Genomic DNA, 16,164 nt, shown 5'->3' with positions numbered 1-16,164 from the left:
ATAAATGCGCTTCAAATTAGGGAGAGATGTGTTGAAGAGATTGATGAGATTAAAGTAGTTGTGGTGTCTTATTTTGAAGATCATTTTAGTAGTAGAGGTTGGCTTCGACCTATTATTGATGTTAATGAGTTATCGAGAATTTCTGTCTTGCTCATGCTTTTTTAGAGGAGGAAGTGAGGAGGAGGATTTTGGAGTGTGAGGGGATAAAAGTCTAGGGCCTGATGTTTTTAATTTTGTGTTCATTAAGAAATTTTAAGGAGTGATCAAGGAAGAAGTGATGGGTATGTTTACTGAATTTTTTAGAAATGGGAAATTACCTAGGTCTTTGTTATTTTACTTTGTAGCACTTGTGTCAAAAATGTCTTATCTATAACAGATATCTGATTTTTGGCCTATCTTATTACTAGGTTGCCTTTATAAGATTATTTCTAAACTTTTGGCAAATAGGTTGAAAGGAGTTTTGGATTCAATAATTTCAGAACAACAATCAGCCTTTATCTCGATAAGAATCATGTTAGATAGTGTGCTTGTGGCTAATGAGACATGTGATTATGTGCGAAGGCATAAAAGAAGTGTTTTGTGTTAAAGCTTGATTATGAGAAGACTTATGATTCGGTGGAGTGGGGATATCTTTTGTTTATGTTACATAGCTTTGGATTTTCAGAAAAATGGGTTAATTGGATGGAAGCTTTTGTGTGTGGGGGTAGCCTATCAGCTTTGATTAATAGTTATCCTACATTAGAGGTTCATATTGAGCATGGCCTAAAACAGAGAGATCCTCTTGCCCCTTTTCTTTTTCTTGTGGTAGCGGAAGGGTTAGGAGTTCTTATGCAGAAGGCAGCGGTTTGTGGGTTATTTTCTGGTGTGAAGATTGGGGTAGAGGGATCGGATATTTCTTTGCTGCAATTTGTGGATAACACACTGATTATGGGAAAGACTTCGGTTCAGAACTTGTGAACCTTCAAAGCAGTATTGCATAGCTTTGAGTTAATGTCAAGTATGAAAATTAACTTTCATAAAAGTTGTGTATTGGGGATTAACACTGGCAATGACTTTGAAAACTTGGCTGCAAAGTTCCTACATTGTAAGATTGGTAGTTTCCTATTAAAGTGTCTTAGGTTACAGTTAGTTGTTAACCCGAGGAAGCCTAGTGCATGAAAGGATATGTTAGAGACTCTTAAAAAGAGGTTGGTGTCATGGAAGCATAGGTATTTATCTATTGGAGGCAGAGTGACTTTTGATTAATGTAGTTCTTAATTCTATGTCATTGCACTTGTTATCTTTTTTTTTAAGGTGCTAAAGTCAATGATAAAAAGGATTGTCACTATTCAACAGAAATTTTTTATGGAAGAGTATTAAGGATGAATCTAAAACCCTCTGGGTGAAATGAGAAACGATTTGTAGACCGTAGAAGAATAGTGACTTGGGCATTAGGAATGTGCAATAGTTTAACTGAGTGCTTCTTGGTAAATGATTGTGGTGATGTGTTAATTGTTCTAGTTCTTTGTGAGTGCGAGTGTTGGAAGCTAAGTATTGCAGATTAGCTTCTTCTATTTAGTATCCATCAGTCCACAACAGGTGTTCTTTATGGTGGCGTGATTTGTTGGAGGTTATTCATCAAGGGAATTCATGACTGAATAAGATGTTGGATAGGAGTGTGGGTGCAGGTTTGCACACTCTTTTTTGGAGAGATAAGTGGGTAGGCGAGGTGCAATTGTGTGAGATATTTCTGTGATTATTTGCAGTGGCGAGGAATGTTGAATCGTGTGTATTGGAGAATGATTTTCATGATGACACTAGGTGAGTTTGGGATATTAGTTAGCGAAGAAGACTCTTTCAACATGAGATCTCAAGCTTTAATATTTTGTTGGAGATTGTGGATGGTGTTTCTATTAAGGTACTACAAGAAGGTAAATGAGTATGGAGGACAAATTTTTTAGGTTGTTATTCAGTGCAATCTGCGTATTCATGACTATTTGAACTTTTTAGTGGTCCTAATATTGTAGATTAATGTACGGCGGATGCCGTGCAAAGGTTATGAAGAAGGAATGTGCTTTTTAAGTGTCTGGTATTTATTTGACAATTGTTGTTGAATGCACTTTCCTTGTAAAGGTTTGCTGATTGTTCATGGTGTTCAATTTGATGATATAACTTGTTGTTTCTGTCATGATTTGGAGAAACTTTCAACTCATTTGTTTTTAACATGTTCAGTTTCATCTCAAATCTGGTACTTTACTGCGTGTTGGCTTAGATTATCATTGATTTTGCCTTTAGATTTATCGACTCACTTGCTTTCTTGGATTGATGTTGATTGTAGTAAAAAAGAATAGATATATTTATTAATTGTTTGGTTAAGTAGTCTTTGTAGTTACATAAAAATAGAATTGTATTTTTCAATGGTGTTTTAGATGAAAGGGAAGTCCTAGACTCTATTATTATGAGGTCTTGAAAATGACTATCACTTATTAGTAAAGGAGAAAATATTTTGTTAGTTGATTGATATTTGAACTCACGAAATTGCATCTGTTTTAACTTTATATAAATATATTTTTGCTTTTTATTTTTTTGAATAAGTATTATGTTGTTTCTTTGTATATATGAGTTTTGAATTTCCTTTAAACTCTTTAATAATATATGTTTTACCTATAAAAAAAAAAGTATAAAAATACTTACTTTCTAAGTAAGAGTAATATTTTTTATTCTCCTACAATGTTATCATTTATCATTATTTTTTTTATGACAAATGTTAGTATGTATTTAAGGTATTAGTTAAAAAATAATATAATATACTATCGTGTAACTTTTAATATATTTTTAATCTTATTTTTTAATAATAATAATAATAATCTATTTATTATTATTTTAACTAATATCCTAAAAGTAATTATTAAGATAACTCATATTTTATAAGAAAATATTAAATAAAAATAAATTTAATATCTTTAAAGCACAATAAACTTGTGATATTTTGTCATAAGTGAGAAGCATTTTTATAATAATGTATTTACTTAAATTGTATATTTTTTTTTTCCATAATGAGATTATAGAAAATGTACAAAATATACATAATAAATAATTAGTAAGAATAAAAATAAAATAACTAAAAATAAGTTAATAATTTTTAATTGTAAACACTAAAATTTTATTTATTTTATAAAAAAGTAATTAAAAATTATAAGCTATATATTTTTAACAAATGCAAAATAAGATCGAATAATGTTTTTAGCAATTTTTATATAATATGAAATAATGTTTTCTAAATACTATCTTAATTAAATAAGTTAAAAATTAATCACTTATAATGGGAAGAAATTTGAATAATTTTTAACATAATTAATTTAATTGTTAATGAATTTCTTTTTTTTTTTTGTCATTCCTATTTACATTCATGTTTTTGTAATTAAAAAAATTCATATGTGACCCCCACAGCCTGAAAGCATCAAAGCTTCAACCCCATTCTTTAGAAAGTCGAAACCCTAATTTGGTTTGTTCTCTGCAGCATCGAAGGTACGCTTCTCTCTCCACAACCTCGCCTTTTCCCTATTGGAACAAACATAGAGAACAAACCATTTTCAGCTTTTCACTTTTAATCATTGACTCAAATTCTATTTTTTCCCCATTTTGTTGTTCACTCTTGTTCTGTAAACCTTTCCCTGATTTAACAGTGTAGTATTCGATTCTGTAACATTTGTTTTGTTCAGCAGAAGTAAAGGAATTTTTATTTTAATTACTATTTGTGCAAAACTTTTGGAGTTCATTAATTTGTTTATAAAAATGGATCCTTTTTTCCCTTCTTTTCTGTGGATGTATATTTAGAGAAACTATAGAGCTTTATGCACTTTGGTCTTGGTAATTTGCTATTGGATTTATTATGATATATATGACTCTAAGTAAAATGCATTCTTTTCTGCGTTTTATTATTGCACTTTTCTTGTTTAATACAATTATTTGGATTAATTGTTTTTAATGGACTCATGAAATTCAAATTGAAATTTATGCCTGATTATCTCAATCTGTTTAGTTGTACTACTATGTTAAGAAATGTGGAAATTGTCAAATATTTGGAAATTAAAAATAGTGTTATGTTTTGCATTCTTATTTCCATGCAACTAATAACTAAATGTGTTACTCTACCTATTTAAAGACACTGTTAGCTGATGCAACCCTGTTCTCTGAACTGGATTTCTAGTGTAGTATGTCTAGTTTCCATTTGAACAAAAAAAGAACTACATTTGATTATGTTAAGTGTTGAACAATTTAGGAGGCATTGAGAAGAGCTTATTGAGAGTTTATGAAAATATCTTATAGTTCCCATAAGTATTTTTCAGCTTATTTCAATATAGATTATCAGAATAAGCTCTTTTCAGCTTATTCCAAGAAGTTCTATGGTAAAATTTATAGGATAAGCACTCGTGTAAAAAAACTTATTGAAAGTGCTTAACTTAGCTGTATTTCCAAATGCACCCTTACTGGGTTTGTATTTTTTTACTAGTAATTCATTTACCTTTTGCTAGAGTAAAGAATGGGTGACAAGAAGAAAAAGGCTCAGATGTTTGTCAAACTAGTGTCTGCTGCTGGGACTGGATTCTTCTATGTTAAGAGGAAACCAAGGCAGTTTACAGAGAAGCTTGAGTTTCGAAAATATGATCCTAGAGTTAATCGCCATGTTCTGTTTACAGAGGCTAAAATGAAGTGATATGGTTCATTTTCATGGCTTCTTTCCATTGTAATTGGACCAATCTTGTGCTTCTTTTTGAAACTATTATCACATTTGCTTTCTCAGCCTATGTTCTTTTCTATTCAGGTTTGTATTTGTTTCTGCTGTGAATTTTATGCAATTGCTTGATTAATTATTTTCCTTTATCTTCAAAAATAGTATTTCAGAAAATTAATATATCTATATTATAAATAACATCACCTCAACAATGAATGCTATGCCTGAAAGCAATTTAACCATCCACCAGTACACTAAATAAGAGTATGAGAAGTTTGGCAGTTAGTCAGCTAAGTAGTTAGAGACATTGGAAACGTTTGAAAGATCGTATGAAAAAACTTATAGGCTTGATAGAATCTTTTGAGCTTCTTTCAACAAGCATCTTAGTATCTTATTAGGATAAGCTCTTGTCAACTTACTGTAAGAAGTTTTGTTGTCAAATTTATAGGATTCCCTCATGTAAAAAGAATTTATTAAATAAGTTGTTAATTAAGTTGCGTTTCTAAATGCATAATTTATTTTTCATCTCTAACTGGTGCTAACAACTTCTATGTATACCATAACCTGTCTACATAGGTGTTTGGATGAATAACAAGAACAGATTTTTGACATTACTCCTCTCTGTTTCTCTCATCCATCGTTTCCCCTCTTAGAATTATCTCTCTCTGTATATCACCTTCTCCCATTTTCTCTGAAAACAAACTCTAGTACCTGTCGATCACATTTTTTTAAAGCTTTTATTTCTTTTTTCTGTTGGAGCATTATAATTACTGCATTAACTATCCTTTTTTACATTTGTCCCGATGATATCAGCTCTTAAATAAACCGTTAATTGTATAATATTGGGGAAAAAAATCATGTTTTTAATGTATATATACAAAGATGTTCTTAATATATATGCTAAGTTACTAATAACACAATATCAGGTATAATTTTCTCACCGTTTTTATGGATCACAAATTATTTTCAAAAGCTCAGGTTTTTTTTTTTTTGGTCAGAAATTTTCTAAAGCTCAGATAATTTTGTGAACAGTAACCATAATTATTGGGCTTATGGTTATTGATGAGTGGGCTTACTTATGATGTCTGACCTAGAAATTTGAGCCCATGACGTATAAATTGGGTTCCTGGTATATAAATTAAGGGATCATTTTCAGTACTCATCTAATATTCCTTTAAAGAAAGACATCTTGCATGTATGATTATTTTCTTAATTTATTTTTAAAAAATGAAAAATAAAAAAATTATTAATTAAAGAAAAAGTAACTGTTAGAAAATATGTATTATAGAAAATCGAAAGTTTACTCTGAATCAGTGGACAGGATACCACCTTCACTCTTAACCTTGCATGAATGTTTAATATTGTATAATATGGACAGCTACATAGAGAGAATGTTGGAGTGAAAGAATTTGTTCTAAAACTTAAGTTATAACATAACCATATAATAGATTTTCTATATTGTAATAATTTAACTGATAATAACATTAAAAATACGAAGGATATAACCAAACTTACCAAAAAAAAGTCTTAAAAAGATAATACAATGTCACCGATCGTCTCAAGTATATTTTTGTCACAAAAAATGTCAAGGAAACAATATGAATAACAAAAATAAATAAATAAATAAAACTAGCCTTTATCTAAGTGTTTTGTAAGCGATATTTTCTGAAAGTCTTGCATGCACGATATTCCAAATTGCACACACATACGATAATCCCAAAGTAAGCCAACATTCACGAATCATGAACATACCATTGCCTCATGTCTAGGCGGGTTAATTGTTTTTCGGGTAAACATGAAAACTTTGTTTCCCTTTATCTGCGCCTTCTAATTTCATTTCTCACTAACATAATGCTGCGGCAATACGTGCCTAAAACTAAACATATATCATTTATAACATCATTATCAAAGATTCATAACCAGTTCCTTACTCTAGCTAGTACTACTAAAAGAAGAGCTAGGTACTCTGTGTTATATATTCCATATATTTAAAATGGAAAACGAAGTAAGTTTCATTTGCAAAAGAACTGTGGTGAGCACGAAGCCAGTAGAACCAGGAAAGTACTTCCCCTTATCAGTTTTGGATCGTTACATGGAGAATAACCACATTAGGATGGTTTACTATTACCAAACTTCAGGAGAAGTAAGACTTGGAGAAGTGACCAAGAAGTTGAGAGAGACTTTGTCAGAGATGCTTACCCATTTTCCCAAAGTGAGTGGACGGTTGATAAGGGATGAGAAAGGGCAATGGAAGATCAAATGCAATGATGCTGGGGTCAGAATGGTGGAGGCAAAAGCCAAAGGGAGTGTTGAGGGGTGGCTTAGATGTGTTGATAGGGAAAAGGAACTTCAGCTTGTGTATTGGGAGACCATGTTTCACAAACCTTATTATTGGTCTACTTTTTATGTCCAGGTTAGAATTTTATACTACTGAAAACAAAAACTTTTATTTTAATATATTATTAATCAATTAGAAAGTGTTTGTTAATTTAGCTTTTAAATTAATTATGGTAAAAATTCATATTAATGACACTCTTGCATTTCAATAAGTTCTTGGAAAAACTAAATGATTTGGATATGGTAAAAACTGGTTAAATGATCCAAGAGTTTCTAATAATATATGGAATAGCTAAATTCATTTTTTATGTTTTAAAATGTGGATCATTTGAACTTTGGTCTTAATTTCAGCTAACTGAATTTGAAGAAGGAGGATTAGCAATTGGCCTAAGCTGCGTTCATCTCTTGGCAGATTCCACTTGTGCAACCACATTCATGAAGGCCTGGGCTGACATTTCATTTGGCAACAAAATGAATACTCCTCCACTATTCATCCCTTTACCTCCTAGAAGACTAGGAAACATAAAGCCCAATCACTACCCCCATATGGAGTTAATACATTACTATAAATCCTTAATTGAGAAACCCATTTGTGCAAAGGAAGCAAAGTACACTACAATTTCCCTGAGTTTCTCAGACCACATGGTTCAGGCTTGCATGTCCATGGCCCAACCCAATTGTACATCAGGCCCAATAACACCCTTCGAGGCTTTAGCAGGGTTGTTTTGGGTCTCTTTGAGCAAAGTCAAGGGATTGAGAAATGGTCTTCTTGACATGTCCATATGTTTGGATGTAAGGAAAGTTTTGGGCTTAGATAATGGATTCTTTGGGAATTGCATGGTCTATAATAAGGTGCATTCAGAAGGGAATTTAGAATATAACCATTTCCCACAAGCTGTTAGGACCATAAAAGATGTAGTGGCTAAAATGGACTCTGAGGGGATTATGGATCTAATTGAGTGGTTAGAAAATAATGACATAAATTCACCTACAATGATAAACGGTCATGATCTGGTATGTGTTAACTTAGAGAATGTGGACCCTTATTTAGCTGTATTTCAAGATAGGTTGAAACCCATTCATGTTTCTTATTACATAGAACCAGTTTTGGGACAAGGACAGGTTTTGATTCTCTCTTCTCCAAAAGGGGAGGGTCCCTTAAGCAGGGTTGCTATGGTGACACTTAAGGAGGAGGAAGCGATTAAGCTTTGTGAAGATTATCTTATTTCACAATTCTCTCCCATTATCTTGATGAAATGTCAATGAATATTATTTGTGCTTAATTATATGTAATAGCTTGCATCTACTGAACTAGGTTTGTTTAAAATAATATTGCTGTCACCATCGATATAAGTTTTAATGACTGAACATTGTTGTCCACTAGTCTCTAATTATTGATACATAGCCTCCGTGATTAGTGTTACGCAAAAAATTTCAGTTTTATAAGTATAATCTATAATTAATATTAAACTGATTTAAAAATTTTAGATTGATGTTAAATTAATTTTTTGATTGATTGTATTTGTATAATTTAATGTTGTAAATTTACTTTTTAAAATTAAATTCTTTTTTATTTATTTAAATTTATATGTATAAAGATACTGTATAATGTTTTTACTTGTTAAATTTTCATGCTATATTAATTCACAAAATTTTATTTTGATGATTAGTTTTTTTATTAATTTTAATTCTTATAATTAAAATTAAATATTTAAAATAATATTTTAAAAATATGATTATTATATTAAAGATGTTAAAATATAATAAATATTTTTAAATTAATTTCTACTAATTATATTTATTTTTAATTTTTAATTTTTAAAATATTATAACATAATAATTTTATTATTATTTGTATTATTAATTTTTATTTTTAAAAATTTTAATTTAAACTTTTATCATAACTCTATTTATTAAAAATAAATTAAAAATGATAATAAATATTTTATAAAATTCTATAAAATATAATATAATTAATAAATATTACTAAAATCTTCTTAAATGTACTAATTTAATATAACGGTACGTAAAATAGATTAATTTTATCTTAAAAATTAAATTCACAAATATATTAAAAACTAATTTTAGCTTAAACATTAAATTTAAAATTAAATTTAAAACTAATCTTAACAAAATTTAAATTTAAAATTGATTTTAAACTAAATTTAAAATTTAAAATTACTTTTAAATTGATTAAAAATAAAATAAAATAGTTTAAAATTCAATGTGTATAATTAATTTATGTGATGAATAGATGATAAAAAGTAGAATATATGTAAATATTTATTAGTTTAATATAATATAAAAATAAGAAAATTTAATATAATAATTTGATAATAAAAAAATATTTATGTATATTTTTATCAAATTTAAAATCAATTTTAAATCAAATTTAAATTTTAAAAATAAATTTAAATTAATTTTAAAAAATTAAAATAGATTAGTTAAAAATTCAATTTATATAATTATATTTTAAATAAATCTAAATTAATTTTTTAAAAATTTAATTCGTACACACTTCTACTGATTACTATTTAGCCATTGTCATCTAGATGCATTGGCACTACTTTGTAATTTATTATATTTATATGGTATTTTTAATGCAAGTTGAGTATCATAATTTTATGTTAATAATTTTTAAAAACACGTGCCATTACATAATTTTATTGTATACTCTTAAACATATAGTTAATAAATTGTTTATATTATTACACATATTTTCAAAATTGACCATCCATTTATGTCGAAGTTTAAGTTGTTGACTATGAACACTTACAAACGATTGGGATGTGTGTTTTTTAATCGACACAACTTGTCACTTTTCTATCTATCTCATAAATACCTGTGAAAGACAAAGGACACGTTAGGTAGGAATCTTAGAAATGAGAATAGTTATTCTTCATCATGTAATTATCAATGGAGAATATTAAATTAAAATAAAACCAAACTGTTATGTATGTGTTCATAATCATGTGTTATGTCATTAAAATTATTTTTTAATGAAATAATTTTCCTATGTAAGAAAAAAATAATGAAAATAAATAAATGAAATTATTTTCATAAATTAAAATTAATTTATACTTTTTAAAAAATATGAGATGTACAAGCTATTAACAATCAGTGGGAATGTTAATGATCTTTTGCTTTAATTGGTCATTCCAAAATCAATCAAGGCATCGATAATAAGTAGAACAAAAAAAGTTATTAAATTATATAAAAGACAAGAATTAAAAAATCCAATTAAGACTCCCCATATTTATGGAATTGAGAATGAAATACGAAAATTAAATCACAAACTAAAATAAACATTCATGACATAAGAAAAAAGCATTCACGGTATCCATCAAATTTAAAAGGAATACAATGAAAAGGAATCAAATTAATTAACTACTTTTTGTAAACAAGTAAGAGATATATTCGATTTTTGATAATTTCTGAGCCTCACAAGTGCTTCAAAGAAAATCCTCATATGGTACCTCAAAATCTCATTCTGTCCTCTGTTCTCGATAAGAGCTGTCAAAAACCCCTTTCTAAATGCTTCTGCTCTGTGAAATGTCCTTTGTGTTAGTTTATTTTGTTCCCCGTTAAAGTTAGAAAATGGGCCCTTAAGTTTATTTTATTTATGAGAACACAAACGACACAACCGCGCGTGAGCTGAAAATGATGTGCAAGAAATGGTGGCCAGTGTTTCACGTAACTTATTTTTAATTTTTCTTGTTTTTTTTTTAAAATAAGTTAGATTAAATAAAATTGAAATTAACAACTTTTAAAAAAATAAAATTTCAAGTGAAGGAAACTTATAAAACATGGTTTCATAATTCTTTTGTTATAAATTTTAAGATTCAAAATACATCTTAACTTAAAAAAATTTTAAAATTAGATCGAGTTTATATTAATTTTTGCAAAAGTATTTGTAGGAAAAAATAATAAGAAGATAAAATAATTTTTTATGAGTTAAAATAAGTTTATACATTTTGTATTTTAAAAAAATTATTAAACAAATATAAGTTTATTTATCTATAAAAATTTAATTTATTTTTATTCTTATTTATAAAAATAGAGAATAAACTCTATTATTAGTATGACTTGAATTATATACATATTTATCTAATTGACACAACTCATAAGATAATGACAAAATTTTTGATAGACTTATTCTAATTGAGCATGGATTAAGAGAGGGGAGTCCACCCAAATAACATGAGATGATCTACATAGTTGGCAAAGATCATAAGACTCACATTTATTTCTAATCATCATCCTCAGCTTTAATCTTGCAAAAAATAAAATCTTTAGTAAAAGTAATAAGTGAAATCAAGAGATCAAGTGAGACAATTTATAGAAAGCAAATTAAAAGAAGATCGAAAAATACAAAAGACATTGTCAACAAGAAAGAAAGAAGAAGGATGAATAGTACTAATGTCTTTAAATTGGATTTGAGAAATATTAATCACGATGATAGAAAGTAAATATACAAAAGGAAAAAAGGTAAAGAAAGAGATTGCTTACCAATTATATAATCAATGGCCCCCAAATCAAGTTCCCAAGGACTAATTGAAGAGGAATGAAAGATGTCAGCAAAAGAATTACCATTGTATACACTAGAAACAAAGGAATCTAAAACTTAACATTTTTGATATCTCATTAGAAAATCATTAAAGTTAGAAGATAGTGCCTATGAAGGTGTGGACAAGTAGCATTAGAAGAAACTAGTAAAATATGTTAACCAACATACGCAATACAAGAACATTTATCAATGGTGTGACCAAGCTTGTGACAATAATCACATTTTGGACGAAGTTTTTTATATTTACGAAACTAGGAAAACCACCCCCTTACAAGATCAAACAAACAAGTTGATATAGATATAAGGTGTAAAGTCTTAAGAAGTGTTTTGGATGGAACACAAAAAAGAGTGAACCAAATACTATCCATAAAAGAATTATAGTGGAGCCCAAAATATGATCATGAATGTGAGAATACTCAATAAGCAAATCATATAGAGCAAGAATCATAGAGAATTGCTAGGCCTCAAGCTTTAAAGTTGGTGTAGAAGCTAGAGGAAGTAACTTATTAAAGTCACAAAGGAGATAAAAAAATTTACTTAAGTAATTAGCCATAGAGTCATCAATGCAATAAGCCTAATAATAATCAAGAGGTCATAAATCCTTTCGATTTTGAGTTTTCAAAAGGATTATTAATCCTTAACTTTTCGAGGAATCCTTCATCAGTGGTTGTGAATGATCGATTTTTCTCAATCTAGACGATGAGTAGTATTGTTGCATAGGGTTTTCGCTTGTGTCCAAACACCTTCATAAGTCTCATAAGCATGAAAAGTGGAACACAACAATGAATACAATGTGAATTTATTGATGCAACACAGTTAAGCATCTACTTTTTTCTATTTGAGATGATTGGTAAGGAGCGAATCCACCCTATTCTTGACACAAATCCAAGTGGATCGATCATCAACATATCAAGGCTCTATTTTTGGAAATATTCTAATTGATTCTTTTTGTAGTAATTTGTTGTTGTCAAACATATATATATATATATATATATATATATATATATATATATATATATATATATGAGTAGTTTCTATCTTTAGATAACTATTGCCTTTGTTACGAGATTGCAGCAGATTTGTTTCTCTTTTTGATAGGTAACCAAAACATGTATATATTTCTACCTTTGGTATTCAATAAGATCATATTTTTGCCCACAAAGTTTAGCATGGTATTAGAGCTATCCAGGCTCTGATAGACATCGCGTATAGACAAATCTCTGCTGTTCAATGGCAAGCGCTGGTGAGATACCCCAAACAGAGGAGACTGCAAAAAATCAAGGGGATGGTAGCAAGAAAGGTCCATCACCCTATGAGTTGAGTGCAAGTGATAATTCTAGAAATGTAATCACACAAGTGCAATTGCGTGGTGAGAACTATGACAAATGGGCACGAGCTGTGAAGGTCTCGCTACGTGCTTGACGAAAGTGGGAATTTCTTAATGGAACCCACAAGCAGGCAGATGAAGATGCAGCAGAGGTGGAGGATTGGTGGATGGTTCAATCCATGCTTGTGTCCTGGATATTGAACATCATTGAGCCAAGCCTGCGCTCCACCATAACATATGTCAAAAATGCGAAGGACCTTTGGGAAGACATTAAGGAGCATTTTTCTATGGTGAATGGACTGCGAATTCAGCAGCTCAAGGCTGAATTGGCAGAATGCAAGCAGCAAGGAACAACCATGGTTGCATACTATGAAAAATTGAAAACTCTATGGGGTGAATTGGCAAATTATGAACAAATTCCAAAGTAAATATGTGGAGGATGCAAGTGCGGCATTGGATCACATCTAGAAAAGAGAAGGGAAGAAGAAAGAGTTCATCAATTTCTTATGGGACTAGATGATATGGGTTATGGGACAGTGCGATCCAATCCCGCTGCCTTCCCTCAATAGAGTATATGCAACCTTGGTGCAAGAAGAAAGAATGAAGATGATCACCAGAACGAAAGAAGAAAGAGGAACCCTAATGAGACTTTTAGTGCAAATGACAAATAGGAACAAAGGGCAAATTGAAACAAGGCCCCTCTTGTGCTCGCATTGTGGCAAAACAGGTCATGATGTCAAGGGATGCTTTCAGCTAGTTGGATACCCGAGTGGTGGGTTGATCGCCCAGGAAATGAAGGGACTAGCAACTGAAATGCGTAGAAACAAGGGAGACGTGGTAAAAATGGAACTGTCTGAGCAAATGTTGCACATGTCGCAACTGAAACATGCAATGTGCAAGGAGGAGAACTTCGTGGCGTGGTGACTGGGCTAAGTAATGAGCAATGGCAAACATTGCTTGAGATGCTTAATACTAACAAAGAAAATGGAGCAGAAAAAATGTCTGGTAAGAGAGGTTGTGTTTTGTGGATTATTGATAGTGGAGCTTCTAACCATATGACAGGGAGCTTAAGAAATTTAAGGGAACAACGCAATGTGGCTGCTTGTGTAGTTAGGTTACCAAATGGGGAAGAAGTTCTTGCAGATAAAGAATGAACTGTGACTCTTAAGGGGGGCTCCAATTGAAGAATGTGTTATATGTGCCAAAATTGAGATGCAATTTAATCTTAGTATCACAATTAACTGATGATGTAAATTGCTTGGTGTTGTTCACTAATAAATTTTGTGTAATGCAGGACCTCACTTCGATGATGCTGATTAGAGCGGGTGAGCGAAAAGATAGGCTTTGTTTATTTCATGAGATCAGTAAAATAGCAGCATGTCAGATTAGTGTGGAGAATCAAGTTGATCTTTGACACAAGTGAATGAGACACCCCTCCTATAAAGTGGTTCAAATGTTGCCTAATATAAGTAGTGAGTGTAAACTTGAAAGCATACACAAGATTTGTGAAGTTTGTGAAAGGTCAAAACAGACGAGAGAAAGTTTTCCTTTAAGCAATTATCATGCCACATCAATTTTTGATCTAATACATTGTGATTTATGAGGACCTTATAAAACTCCCTTATCTTGTGGAGCCTCATATTTTCTAACAATAGTGAATGATTATTCTCTATCTGTGTGGATATACTTGTTGTGTGAAAAGAAAAAAGTCTCTAAAGTCATTACTAATTTTTTCGCTCAGGACAGTACAACAAACGTATCAAAAGGGTGCGAAGTGATAATGGAACAAAATTCATGTGCTTAACCCAGTACTTCCTGCAACACGAAATAGTTCACCAAACATCATGCACAGGGACACCGTAACAGAATGGAAGGATTGAAAGAAAACACAGGCACATTCTTAACGTAGCTAGAGCACTGCGATTTCAAGAAGGATTGCCTATTCGTTTTTGGGGGGAATGCATCCTGACTGCCAGATATTTAATCAACCTGGCACCATCGTCTGTCCTTCAAGGGAAAACCTCATATGAAATGGTGCATGGAAAACTGCCTGATTATGACAAACTAAGAGTATTTGGCTTCCTGTTCTATGCACATAATCAACTCACCAGGGGAGACAAATTTGATAGTAGGAGTCATAAATATGTATTTGTTGGGTATCTGTTTGAGAAAAAGGGATGGAAATTATATGACTTGGAAAAAATATTTTCTTTGTCTCTCGTGATGTCAAATTTGTAGAGAATGAATTCCTTTTTGTCTCGCTGTTCAATTCCAATACACCTCCTGATCCAAACCAAGGTGTTCCTCTCCAATACCTGTGACGATCTTGCACCTGGGGCCAACAATAACATTGCACCAGGGCCCAACGCATATGACGACTCTGCTTTGGGCACAAGAAGGAGCCTCTCCATGGCCTACGATGATCAAGCGGTGGTTGAGATCGTAATGTCCACTAACAATGAAGATTGGAAAAATTCTTCTCCCAAATGTGATGAAGACCGCAGCTCGCCTCTAATTTCTGACGACGATACATCTTCCTCCACCCAATCTACTGCTCCGCTTGACAGAGGACATCGAATCAAACAACCCTCTGTGCGTCTTCGTGAGTATGTTACCAATGTCACTCAAACAAAGAGCCCATCGCATCACTCCCCTGCTTCATCACATCACTCAGGTAACCCTTATATCCTCAATAACTATGTGTCATATGACAAATTTTTTGTCAAAGATCGATCATTTCTTGCAGCACTAGGGAAGGAACAAGAAGCTGTGCGCTTCACTACGGCTGTTCGAGATGCTTGCTGGCGAGCAGCCATGATCGATGAGATCGAAGCACTCCAAAACAATGGCACTTGGGATATAACCACATTGCCCCTTGGGAAGAAAGCTCTTGGGTGCAAGTGGGTTTATCAGATCAAATATCACTCTGATGGGAGCATTGAGTGCTTCAAGGCTCGGTTGGTTGTTTTGGGAAATCATCAAGTCGAAGGGATGGACTTCAACAAGATGTTCGCACCAATAGCCAAAATAGTCACTGTTCACACTATTCTAACTGTGGCTGCTGCTAAGGATTGGGAACTTCACTAAATGGATGTTCACAATACATTTTTGCATGGTGACCTTGCAGAGGAAGTCTATATGAAATTGCCATCGGGATTTCTTGTGCAAAATCACGACATGGTATGTAAGCTCCGCAAGTCTCTCTACGGATTACGTCAG

At 31.3% G+C, this 16,164-nt stretch overlaps 2 protein-coding genes across 2 annotated transcripts; both read left to right on the top strand.

Moving 5' to 3' along the window:
• Positions 1 to 3,415: 3,415 nt before the first annotated feature.
• Positions 3,416 to 4,856, top strand: LOC113848211 (50S ribosomal protein L33-like). The gene is made up of 2 exons (XM_027477622.1): positions 3,416 to 3,497; positions 4,513 to 4,856. Exon 2 carries the CDS (start codon positions 4,523 to 4,525, stop codon positions 4,694 to 4,696), a length of 174 nt encoding a protein of 57 aa, XP_027333423.1. The 5' UTR covers positions 3,416 to 3,497; positions 4,513 to 4,522; the 3' UTR covers positions 4,697 to 4,856.
• Positions 4,857 to 6,707: 1,851 nt separating this feature from the next.
• On the top strand, positions 6,708 to 8,317 carry LOC113847963 (protein ECERIFERUM 26). The gene is made up of 2 exons (XM_027477298.1): positions 6,708 to 7,127; positions 7,403 to 8,317. Exons 1-2 carry the CDS (start codon positions 6,708 to 6,710, stop codon positions 8,315 to 8,317), a joined length of 1,335 nt encoding a protein of 444 aa, XP_027333099.1.
• The last annotated feature ends 7,847 nt before the right edge of the window (positions 8,318 to 16,164 follow it).

Source organism: Abrus precatorius, unplaced genomic scaffold (genome assembly GCF_003935025.1).
Source record: "Abrus precatorius isolate BTA unplaced genomic scaffold, Abrus_2018 Scaffold8, whole genome shotgun sequence".
NCBI lineage: Eukaryota > Viridiplantae > Streptophyta > Magnoliopsida > Fabales > Fabaceae > Abrus > Abrus precatorius.
This window is presented reverse-complemented; position numbering and strand designations above follow the sequence as displayed.

What these genes read in the sequence shown, in the direction of transcription:
- LOC113847963 (XM_027477298.1), top strand. Translation starts at nt 6,708, where the DNA reads ATGGAAAACGAAGTAAGTTTCATTTGCAAAAGAACTGTGGTGAGCACG. An exon ending in GGTCTACTTTTTATGTCCAG is followed by an intron (nt 7,128 to 7,402) that starts GTTAGAATTTTA and finishes TCTTAATTTCAG; the next exon opens with CTAACTGAATTTGAAGAAGG.
- LOC113848211 (XM_027477622.1), top strand. Translation starts at nt 4,523, where the DNA reads ATGGGTGACAAGAAGAAAAAGGCTCAGATGTTTGTCAAACTAGTGTCT.